Consider the following 12,749-nt stretch of genomic DNA (forward strand, 5'->3'; position numbering starts at 1 on the left):
CCTCTCCGCCTACCCAACTCCTACTCTTTTAACATGCTCAATTTTTTAACCTTACATGACATGACATATTTCAAGGTATAGCCCTAACCCGAAACCCGACACGAACTCAACACGAAAATAAACGGGTTGACACGACACGACACGTTAATTAAATGGGTCGGGTTATGGTCAACCACTTTCAACCCGTTTAGTGTTTCGACACGACACGATACAACACGATTGCCACCTCTACTTTAAACATGTTTTTTAACAAATTTTGTTTTAACTGTGGTGATATATGAAAAAGGAAGTGACAGGTTAAACGACGGTGGGCTTGGATGGAAATTGGTAATAGGCGGTGGGCAGTGGTGTCGGAGTGAAACGGGTGGGCTTGAGTCTTTATTATTAAAAAAGACAAATAAATATGATAAAATAATAATAGAGAAAAATATTATAAAAATCCAACATATTTTCATCAATTTAAAAAAAAATCATTGTATTATTTTTTGTACATTAAAACCTATATATTTTTTAAAATGTATCGTTTAAAACATTGACCTCGGTTAATCCTAGATAGTCAAAAATGTTAAGTAATTGATTCTCAACGTTTTTATTATTACAGTTTATTAGATTAAAAATTTTCAAAAAACTGAAAATTTAAATGCACTAACAAAAAATATAATAGTTTTCTTAATCATTTCATGAAAAATAGATTAGGTTTTTCTGAGGTCAGAAAACCTTAAATAAAAATTTCAGAAAATATAAAAGTTTTAATACACTAAAAAATAATATAGTGTTTTTTTTAGCATTTGGTGAAAATATATTGTGTTTTTATAAAAATTTTCCAAATAATAATAAGCAGTAGGAAAAAATGATCATATTTGACACTTAAAGATTTTAGATTTAATGTCAATAACCAATGGTACAAGATCTGAAACCATGAGAACAAACCATATAAATTTAGAAAAAATTGGACTAAAACTACATACAGTAAAACCTCTGTAAATTAATAAAGTTGAAACTGTGATATTTTATTAATTTAACAAGATATTATTATATCGATAAATTGATAAATTATTAATTTAAAGAGTTCGCTTATATTCGTGAGCAACTCTCAAATTAATGCATCGACCTTCAAAATTTACAAGTCGCTTCACTTTACCTATTTGAATAAAACATAAACAATGACCTTCAAATTTTCCATATACATTCACACATGAATGAACTTGTCAAGTTAAATGTACGTAGATCTAGATTGATCACTATAATATGTCGAATGATAAATTTTAAAAGGTGTTAAAAAATCAACGATGACCAATCAACAACGAAAATTATTATACGAGTATCAGAGAGATCACCAATGATGCACTCAACAAGATTTGGTGAAGTGGGTTGACAAAACTTTTGATTTGAATGTTAGTCAAGGAACAATATCAAACACTCTTAAGAGATCGTCAGAGTTCCTATCGGCTAACTTTGACAATGATGGATCTTCCAAACGTTACAAAGCAGCCAAGTATCCGGACATGGAAAAAATTGTTTATAAAGAGATTCGTGAACTTGAGAACTTGATTACGGGAATGCATTATCAACACAAAATGGATTTAAATGAGTTGTTGGATTATCCATGTGAAAATAATGAATGTTACGAGGTTCAAAGCATTGAAGAAATTATCGCGGATATCGTTCAAAATTCGGTTGATAATGATTCAGTACTTTTGGAACCGATCACTCGGAATGAATCATTGCAAGCAGCAACAACTCTTCACAACTTTTTGTCGCAATACAAGAGTACAGTGTCTGAACTCTTACGTGCAATTAGGAGATTTAAAGATGAACTCAATATAGATTTGAAGTTCACAAAAATAGAAATGAATATAGATTCATTTTTTACTAGAAAATTTTAGAATTTTGAAATATTTTAATAATTATTAATTTAAAGTTTCGTTGGATCAATATATTTACATTGAGACTTCAAAAAAAATATTATTTTATTATTTTATCAATTGGAATCCAATTTTGTACTCGTCACAAGTTGTGAAACTGGATAAATTATTAATTTTATCGAGCTTATTAATTTATTGAGTATTAAATTATAGAAGTTCTAATTTTTCAGGGAACAAAAATGTAATTTAGGCACAAAGTATTAAAAAACTTCAAATCAAATCATTAGAAAAATATAACTATTAGGAAAAGATGAGGTAAGCTTTGTAATCAACGTTCCGTTATGTTAAGCGAATCACATCCCTACGGATTTTGAAATTTATAGAAAGATAGCATCACTTTTTGACAAAGAAGTAATTATTGAAGAAAAAATAGACTCCATTTCACACTAAATAATGATTTTAAACATTCATGACATTATTAACTTTTTTGATTTTAGATATCGGAGCTCGACCAATATTCAATAAACAAGTTCAACCAGATCAATATAAGCATGGATTTGAAAACCTAGCCGCACCGACAGTTCGACCGATTGAACCAAGAACCATTCAGATTATCGTATTTTAATCTCAAAAAATCGCTTCTTAGCAAACATGGTGGAACCAGCCGATTTATCAAAAACACTTGTCCAACCGAACCAATTTGACCTTTCAAACAACCGGTTTTGATAAATATATGTATTAAAATTTTAAAAACAACTACAAAATCCAATTTATAAAAGAAATAAAAGGCGTCTCGGCTAACCGATTTTTAACTTATTAGCTAACATAGCTACCAAGCACAAAGGTAAATAAGAGTTTTTTCGCATTTTGTTATTTATAAGACATTATCTTTCATATATTTCATTTAGTTGGTCCAGGTGTAACTAATTAAAAATGATAAATATATGTTTTTGAATCAAATCTTTTTTTTTTTCAAACATATCTATTTTTCTTTTAACTAACACACTTTTTCATTTAGTTGGCCCTTTAATTTTTTTAGACAGTTCTTAATTTTTTGGATATATAATTTATATTAAATCTTGAAAAATTAGGTGGTAGTGTAGCCTCACCCCAAGCTCACAAACATGAGATCACACCTACTTGGTGTGACAAATATCACCCCTTATGTTTTGCATAGAGCTCGACAAACATAAACTCAACATACGTTTGTCATGTTTTTTCCTCTCTTTCCACGGACATTCTTTATCGTCTCCCGTCTCCCTTATTTGCCATGGCAAACACCACCCCCTTTGCAAAAATATGACAATAATGTGGAGCTCAGCATCTTATACCACTAGTCCCATTAGCTATAGAGTGTTGAAAGTACGAATTTAAAACTTTTAAATCTAAAAGAAAAACTATTTGAAGTAGAGTTTTAAGAAAAATTGTTGATAAAGAACTAAGAATCTATTTGAGTTTTAGTTCATATGTAATTAATTTTTATGGCTTTATACTATTCAAAAACTTACACCTACTTATCAAAGATTTATATACAAAGGAAAAGTGTAACTTCAAGCTACAAATAAAAGCCACTAGATAACAATTATTTTTGCCACACTTACCAATAGAACACACATACATATAGAGTTTCCATTAGGGTGAACACAGACGAATGTATGGTTAAATTTTCCAAAATTAAAACTGATGGTTCTTAAAATGATGGAAACAAAACCAATTTTCAGTTCTTTAGATATTGAAACCGGTCTCAAAATTGGTTAGAATTGGTTCCGTAGTTGGGTTCCCGATTTAATTCTTAATTTATTTAGCTATCTGTCTAGCTCAGGTTGTTAATACATTAGTGAATTTGGAGCACTTTGCTTTGATTAGGGTAGAAAATTGCATCACTCTCTTTCTTGGGAATTTATATTTTAGATGATGTTGTTCACATGTTTTTCTTAGAAATGGGTGTCTCGGATTCATTTGGGTAACGTCCCGAATTTCAAACAAAATTTTTTTATATTTAAAACAGAGGAAACCATACTTGGGGACGGGGAAGAGCAGGGGATGTGTCGGAGATCTATCGGGGATGGTCCATCGATGGGTTTATTTATAAATCAAGGATGTGTCGAAGGTGTGTCAGGGATGGGACAGGGATAAGACCAAAATCTAAAGGCGAGGGGATTCAACTCCCCACAACAACCGTTAGGGATGGGATGGGGATGGTAAACCCCACTCTATCCCCGCCTCATTGCCATATCTGAATATAACAACTAACTCGAGCTACCTAATCTAAATCGAGACTAGTCCTTAGTTAAATGCTCAATTCTACCAAAGTTTGACCAAAAGTCAAACAAGTCAATAAGTCAACGGTCAACAGTCAAAGTCAATGGTCAACAATCACTAATCACCACGTCGTGGCCAAACTCCTTGACTATGCCATGATGAAAAAAGGACAAAATAAACAAGGCTGAAACCTACCACCGCGCCGCAACCCACCACTCATCGCACCGTGGAGAGTGTCCAAAACAACTTAATGGATTAAACACTTATCCCTTAACCTACAGAGCTCAAAAGCTCGGATTTGATTCTTCTAAAGATCTTAATGAATAAAGTTTCAAAATTTATCCATTTTGACACCCCAACAAGCCAATATCTAAAACCCTAAGTCCATAAAATGTCCAAAAACTCGCTTCTCTTCAAGCATGGAGTAAAGAGAGCTCATGCATGCTCGATAACTCGACCAAAAGGTCAAATTTGAAGTCCATTATGAATCTATGATCATGGAGTTGTCCAAAATCCTAAGATCAAACCATTAAAGGGACCAAAACACTAAAATATGGACTAAAACATCATTATCTCGTAAATCCAAAGATGAACTATTATAAAGCAAGGATCTTTGCAACTTACAAAGGTTCAGAAGGTAGGTGAAAGATGGGATCTTCTAATGGAAAGCCCCAATACTCAATATTACAAGAAAGCATCACATAAAACCACCAAAAAACAAACCAAGAAGTGTGAGAGGAGAAAGGAGATGCCTAAACTATGAAAGAGGAGGCTAGGGTTTGCTCCTAAAGAGCTCTTGATTTGATTTGAGGCTACAAAATGAACTAAAACGGAAGTCATTACCATTAAATATGGAGGAAAACCTAATTTTATGGGCATAGGTTGCACAACTCACCGTGTCGTGGTGACATTCTCACCATGTTGTGGTGACGGGTTTGCCATATTTCCTCCAGCTTCAAACAATCATAACTTCTTCGTTCTAAATCCATTTTTAGTGATCTTTATATGCACACAAAGGTATTAACAAGCCCCACAATTATATCTAATTACTTTTGACTTAATGAATACCAAACTTAATTCATTAACACATGAAAATAGTTCGAAATATTATTTTTCCCATTTTATCTTTTTGGCTCCAAAGCACAAATCGTGGGCTAAAGACACTTATCCAACATTATCAACATCTAATAATGGCTAAACTTTATTTCCTTGAAGCCTAAAATCTATACTTGGTCCATTTATGGCCCATTATCCCAAAATTAAAAGCATCCTGAAACTGGATGTTACAACTCCCCCCCCCCCCCCCCCCCCCACTTAACTCGATTTCGTCATTGAAATTTGTCTTAGTTAGAATTTATAAAAACAACACCAGCACAATCCATATGCTTCCTATTTCAACCAACATGTATGTTTCAACTAGACCTAGAAAATTTTGACACGACACGTGTAACACCCAGTTTTCCATATCGGATCAATTTAGGGTTTCAAGGAGTCAAGGCATTGTTTTTGGGTAAAACTAAGGCTCACGACATGAACCATAGTAGGGTCACGATGTGAGGAGTAATTAAACGAAGAAGTTAAATGATGTTGAGCCCACGATATGAGCAATAAGAAGCTCATGATGTGAGACACCCTGCAACCCAAGCCCTTGATCCTTTAGGGTTTCCTTCGTATTTAAGCCCCATGAACGTCATTTTAGGGTTTCTAAACAACCTACTTTGTCCCTAAACTCAGTAAAAACATAACCCTAGCCTCTCTTTATGATTCTTGAGCTTTTTGTGGAGTTTTGGTGATTTGAAGAGGAAGAGATCACCATGGAAGCATAGTTTCAACTTGGAAGTTTCATTTGCAACCCTTAGATACACTTCTGAACCATTGTGAGTAATCAAGCTCCAAGCTTTATGTTTCGTTATTGCTAGATCTAAGGTTTTATGCATATTTATCCAAGATCTTAATAGTTAGAGTGTTGGGACTCCATAAATTTGGAAACTTTATGGATCCTTAGGGTCCGTTAGTGCTTATATGTCATAGATCTGAATTTTGGAGGATGTTTGAGTCCATGCTTGAGAAATTACCTCCTTTTTCTTCATGAATGACCTAGTTTGAGCTCAAGTTTTGTATTGGACATAAAAGACCTTAAATCATCGATTTTTATGACCCTAGGAGTATTAGGAAGCCTCCTGGAAAAGATGTACTGATGGCTTAACAGATTAAGAGGTTTTTGGATCAAAATGGCGTATAAATGAATTCTCATGAAATGAGGAAGATGCATGTCACGTCATGAGGATTGTAAGACCCAACTAATTTGATTTGTAGTAGATCATGACGTGAGGCCATAGATGTTCACGTTGTGAGGGTTTGTCTGTTGACTTTCATTGATTGTTGACTTTTTGACCAAGTTTGACTTTGAGTCAAACTTGTGGATTTTGGGATATTAATTGAGTACCTATCTGGTTTTGGTGTTAGTGGATTCGCATGAACGAGCAATGCTGAAAAGGGGACTGTATCGTAGCGTTCAGAGTTCTTTGATTAAGGTGAGTTTCGCCTTATTGCACCAGGGGTCGAAGGCACCAATACCGACCCACTAGTTTTGGTTATCTGTTAGTAGAGGTATGAATTAAGGATTGCATATAGTCATGTAGGATATATTGAGGACTCTTGATCTACGCTCTTTTACCTATTCCTTGTTTGGTTGTGTTACTAGAGTAGGATCACCTGTCCAGGTGTCTATCTCACCTCTGAATATATACGATTATGCATTCCTTGGATTGTTGATATTTAGTAGGTTGTTATGCTATTTGATCTATATCCTAGTATCGAGAATGTTGCTATGTTGTAGTGATCGGTTAGATCTGTTTCCTGGTATATAGGATGTTGCTACATAGTAGTGATCTGTAGAACTATATATTTATCTGTACTTGCTGGTTATCACCTTGTGGAGTGACCTAGGTACTGTATGTGGTCAAGTAGGATAGCCTCCGAACTCTTGATATAGGCTTTCTTTGATGTTCCTTGTTTGGTTGTGGCTTTAGAGTATGATCATCTATTCAGGTGGCTATCTCACCTTTGGTTACTTATGGTTACGCACTTCATGGAGGTTAGCTGGTAGTGGGACAATGTGCGGTGCAAGGACTAGTAAGTGGTAGTGATCTGTATGATTGTTGTTTTCCTATATTATGGGCCTACCTGAGCCTTGATTGTTTATTTGCTGACATGGTATGGTTGGTTTGAGGTGATACTACTTTGTGCGGTAGCCAACAAACCTGGGAGCAAGCCAGACATAAGTTGTGGGCCTAAAGGGGAAGCCAAACTTATGTTGTGGGCTCTGTAGCAAGCCAGATATGAGTTGTGGGCCTAAAAGGCAAGCCAGACTCATACTATGGGCTCAGAGGTAATCCATCATGATGGCTATAGACTCGAGGGTATTCTGGCCCGATGGCTGAGTGGATCTAATTCATGTTTGTATGTTATCGTATGGGGTATTTTGGGGAAAACTCACTAAGTTTTGTGCCTACCCAGTTGTGTATTGTTTCAGTTATCATCGGTTATCTCCGGAAGGCGAAGGCGCGACTATACACATTCATCAACAGCAATGAAGACCCCACATCTTAAATATTACTCTGATCTTTAATAAATGTATTTGGAATAAATATTTTCTCAACAATGGATTTACAATTGGGAAGTTTTCTTAAATAAAAATAAAAAATTTTGGTCAAGAAATTGGGACGTTACAACACGACAACCCGACATGAACCTGACACGAAGTTAGCGGGTTTGGTTAGGGTCAAGACTTATAACTCGAATGTGAATTGTTTAATTTAAATATCATTTTTTTTATAAATTTCATATTTTTATAAATATATTATAGATTATAGATTTGTAGTGGGCCAAACTCAAGAGTTAAAATTAAAATTCAAACTTTCAAAGTGACTTAATTTTACTCGTCCTCGCCAACTATCCCCTTTGCTCCCAAGCTCTAACTCTTTTCTTTTTACCATCTAAACATAGTATGAATTTTGTCATTCTACATCCCAACTTCAGTGTTTCAGTTTTTCCTTTTCGCTTCCCCATATCATACTTTCCAACCTTTAAAATGTTTCAACCTGACATACCACAACATATTTACAGGGTCTAAACATTATCCCGGAACCCAACACGAAATCGACACGAAAATAAAAGGATTGACAAGACATGATACGATAATTAAATGGGTCAGGTTAGGGTCAAGTCATCTCAACTCGTTTAATGTCTTGACACGACATGAACCTGAAATGACACGACACGTTTGTCAGGTCTAGTTTCAAATTAACAACCTATTTTCAGCCAACGGGTTTGTTTCAACCTAATAACCTATTTCATCAAACAGGTTTGTTTCAACCCAACGATAGATTTTAGCTAACAGATTTGTTTCAACTCAACATGTATATATATATCATACAAGCATATCTACAAAGAGTTACAAAGACAAAAAAAAACACATAACGATACCCAGTGTCCTACATTACAGTGAGAATACTCACATGAGCTAAACAGAAAAAACTCGAAAAACATCCTCAACAAAATAATTACATAAAAACTAATCTGAGACTAGCCCTTTGTCAAATACTCAATTCTACCAACATTTGACCAAAAGTTAAACCAGTCAACAAGTCAACAATCAACTGTTAAATTCAACGGTCAACCATCCCTGATCATCGCGTTGCAGCCAAACCCTTTTACCACACCGTGGTCACAAAATGAAAAAATAGGTGTCGTTGAAACCTACAATCGTGCAGCAACCCACCACTCACCATGCCATGGTGAGCGTCCAAAACAGCTTAATGAATTAAGCACTCATCCCTTAGCCTCAAGAGCTTGAAATCTCATATTTGGTTCTTCTAAATGTCTTAATGGATACTTGGTCAAGTGGGGTGAATTCTAGTCTTGGAAGTGTAAAACGGTCTTTTGCCCAAAGGAGGTTTAATTGTGAGCCTAGATATTTTGTGAGTTAGTCATTTCCTTAGTTGTTAATTATGGATATCTTTATCAAGAGGATGCTTGATATCGTCGGATCGAGTGGGCGGTTTATCTTTGAGTCTTTCAATATACTATGTAGGATGCTAGCTGTCTTTGTGACTATTGTATTGTGTGTTGGGCAGGCCTTATTTGTATGTTGGGTTGGGCCTATTATGTATGTTGGGCGGAGCCTATTTGCAAGTTGGGTGGGGCCCATTATGTATGTTGGACAGTCCAATATATGTTGGGTGGGGCCCGTTCGTATGTTGGGCGGGGACCGATATGTGGGATTTTCTACATAACATTCACGTTCGTATGTTGGACAGTCCAATACTGGAAGTATTGGACTGTTATGCAGAAAATAGGCTCTGTAACGCCCGAGTTTCGGGGCTAAGCATTTTTAGACAATAATAGTCTAGATCAACTATTGTAAATTTTTTTGAAGTAATAAAGATGAAATAATTGAATTCTATGTGATTTATGTGTATTTGTGTGCTTATTACTTAATTATAAAAATATAATTAATAAACGATAAAAATAAGCATCAAAATTAAAGTGTGAGATAAGCCCGATATCTTTACATAAACTTTTAGTGGTCGAAAGAAGGATTCTGGGGATACAAAGAATGCCGAAATCTGACTTATAACGAAGAAGTTATGGCCCGCCGAAGTTTTACGGCAAAATCGACACGACACCGGGAGACATAAATAGTGAATTTACGATGGAGGAATTTTTAGCCTTAGTGATCTAAACCAAAGTTGTAGTATATATTAAACCGAGAACATCCATAAAAAGAACGCCCAAATCTGACTTCGTATGAGGAAGTTATGATTTTTCTAAGATTCAGCTTAACAATGCACGACCCGAAACTCGAATTTTAGTTCAAGCGGTTTTTGGCTTACGCGACCTAAATGAGAGTTGAATATCTCATTAATAGGAACTCAACGGTAAAAATACAGACAAAAATGGAGTCCGTATGAAGGAGTTACGAATTCTTCGCGGTCATTTAGCAGTCTAATCTCCTACTACTGTTAAATTTAAGATCGGTTGAGAACTAGCCGATGGAGTCCAAATGAAAGTTGTAGATCTTGTTTTTACCTATGTGTGTAAGAAAAGAACGTCAAAAACAGAGCTCGTATGCAAAAGTTACGGGGTTTAGAAGTCGGCAGGTTGCTGCTGCAAAAGGGGTGACGTGGCTGAATATGGGCCAAGGCTTTCTCCCCAAGGAAAGCCATCAGGTGATGACACGTGGCATTGACTCAGCGAGACCATTAACCGGCTCGGCGAGTCCGTCAGGATTTTACCCTATAAATAGAAGTTCCGGGTTCTCTCATTTCTCACACCTTTCCCCACTTCTTTCTCTCTCTACACACTCTCTAGCCTATCCTAACCCTCCTAAGGTCTAGGTAAACCCCCTAGCACCCGAAGGAAGCCCCGAGGCTCCCAAATCCCTGAGAAAAGAGCCTTTCGGCTCGGAAACGCTGCTCCAGCGAAGTCCGGTTTTGAGAAAAACCCGCTGTAAGTGAGCTACGTCTAGCCTATCTTTAGTATAGATTATGTTTTAATATAGTAATGTTACTAGGACCTTATAATAAGTACTTGGGCTATTATTATGGGTTATATAAGTATCGTTTAACGCTTATATAATAGTAATAATAGCTAGACTATTAATTAGTCTCGGTGAATATTAGACTAAACCCTAGTGGTAATGATATTATGTTTTGCCAAAGGAAAATTGTGTTAAGAGTAACGAAGTGCTGTCCAAGCGCAGAGTCACCACCTACTCAGGTGAGTGCATAGTTACTTTCTACTTACACACACACACACACATATATATATATATATATGAAGTATTTTATATAAATTATGTGTTGTGTGTGCATATTATCTGTATACTTGCTATCTATGTTGGATGAACAATTTTATACATGTTTTAAATGATTTAAACTGTATATGTATTTTATATCTACAAAATGTGTTGGGTAAAACATGGGTAGATGTAATAGTTGTTGTGTGACAAAATAAAATAATGAGAGGCCTCGTTATAGATGTTATTGATGATCCAGTCATCTAGCGGAGTATAGATGACAACCACGGACTTTTCTAGACAGTCTAGTGGAACGCTAGCAGGCTCGCAACCTGTAGGTGTTTATTTGAACTGTGTGCTCACCAGGTGTACTCCATCCCCCACATGGTTTTCTTAAGGACATTTATTGCTGAGGAATCCCCTTAGCAGTAGTGTCCATCCCGATGATAGTCCTTAGACTAGGTCCCTTATGTTAGATGTTTTAGGGACGTAAAGTGAGGATAACGGGAATGGGTAATCGGGTTTGTTTGGTTTGATAAAGTTAACAAACTTATTTATTGTGGGTTGAAAACCTTATGTGCTCACCACGCTCCCAAGCTTGACCCACTTAGTTTATTGTATTACAGGTAGTGTCGCATGAGCATAGGTGTGATGTCTTGGGATGAGAGGTTAAGGGATTTTAGGCCTGTAAATACGGAATAATGTAGTAAGGCCCATGTTGTATTGTTTATGCTTATGATCTGTATCAAACATGACATCCCGAGTCTTTTTAATGAAATACATTTATATGGAAATGCTTTTGATAAATCTTTATCATATTTTGTTTTGGGACAAATTCCTCAATACTTCTATTTAAAATGTTACTCTTATTTTTAAACAAAGCATAAACAAAATCGGTCTTTTCTGGCCATGAAAATGGGGATGTCACAGGCTCTGCCCAATATACATTGGACAATCCATTATGTATTCTCGATGAATTTTCAGCACTGATTATATTTTTTTACTAATGTTTGGAAAATACAATTCACTCTTATGGGTTTTGGAACAAATGATTGTACAGAATTAATGGTTTAAAAATGAAAATTTTTATCGTTGTTTTTTGGGACATTACAATTGTTATCTTAATAGGCTTCTAATTAGATTAAAGTAGGGTGCAAAAGGTATTGATATTCCTCCATTGTTTTGTGCTTCTTGTAATTTGGAATTGGAGGATATTGGAAATCTTTTAGTTTGTTGTGAAGGCGATGTTAGACCTTTTGAATTTTACGGGTAGATGGTGTGATATTATTATCTCGGGTTTCGTTGTGATCGAATATGTTATCCTTTGGTTAGACTCGGTTTAGATGTCTTGTATGAAACCATTAACGTTAGAATCAATAGTTATGACTATGTGGTGGTTTATTTTCAACTTTCGAAATGGAATTCTTTTTGGTCTTCATAATGTTAGACGAAATATGTTGATCCGGAGTTTGGTTGACTATTCGTACAATTGGTTTGTCGATAGGAATAAGAAAGTAAGTGTTAGTTGGGTGTCATGGTTTTCAAACCCTATTTTGGCTATTAATTTGTATTACTTTTCATTTGTGGTTTGCTAAATTTAATCAATAAAAATTCAACTATTATATATATATATATATATATATATATATATATATATATATATATATATATATATATATATATATATATATATATATATATATATATATAAACGAAGGACAAGGTTGTCAAGATCCTGATCCTGATCGAAGGACTGTAAGATCTTAAGATCCTACCTAAAAAAGTCGTGTCAGATCATAATAGATTGTTTTATATGTAAG

General features: G+C 35.1%; 1 protein-coding gene across 1 annotated transcript in view; it reads left to right on the forward strand.

The window, feature by feature from the left end:
* LOC145030105 (uncharacterized) overlaps window positions 1-1,886 on the forward strand; it is a 15,039-nt gene extending 13,153 nt beyond the window's left edge. Inside the window, exon 2 of the mRNA XM_078978530.1 lies at window positions 1,400-1,886. Within this exon, the coding sequence (XP_078834656.1) occupies window positions 1,400-1,886 (487 nt within the window). The remainder of the gene's footprint in view (window positions 1-1,399) is intronic.
* The last annotated feature ends 10,863 nt before the right edge of the window (window positions 1,887-12,749 follow it).

This window comes from Lactuca saligna, chromosome 2 (assembly GCF_052625555.1).
Source record: "Lactuca saligna cultivar CGN05327 chromosome 2, ASM5262555v1, whole genome shotgun sequence".
Lineage (NCBI taxonomy): Eukaryota > Viridiplantae > Streptophyta > Magnoliopsida > Asterales > Asteraceae > Lactuca > Lactuca saligna.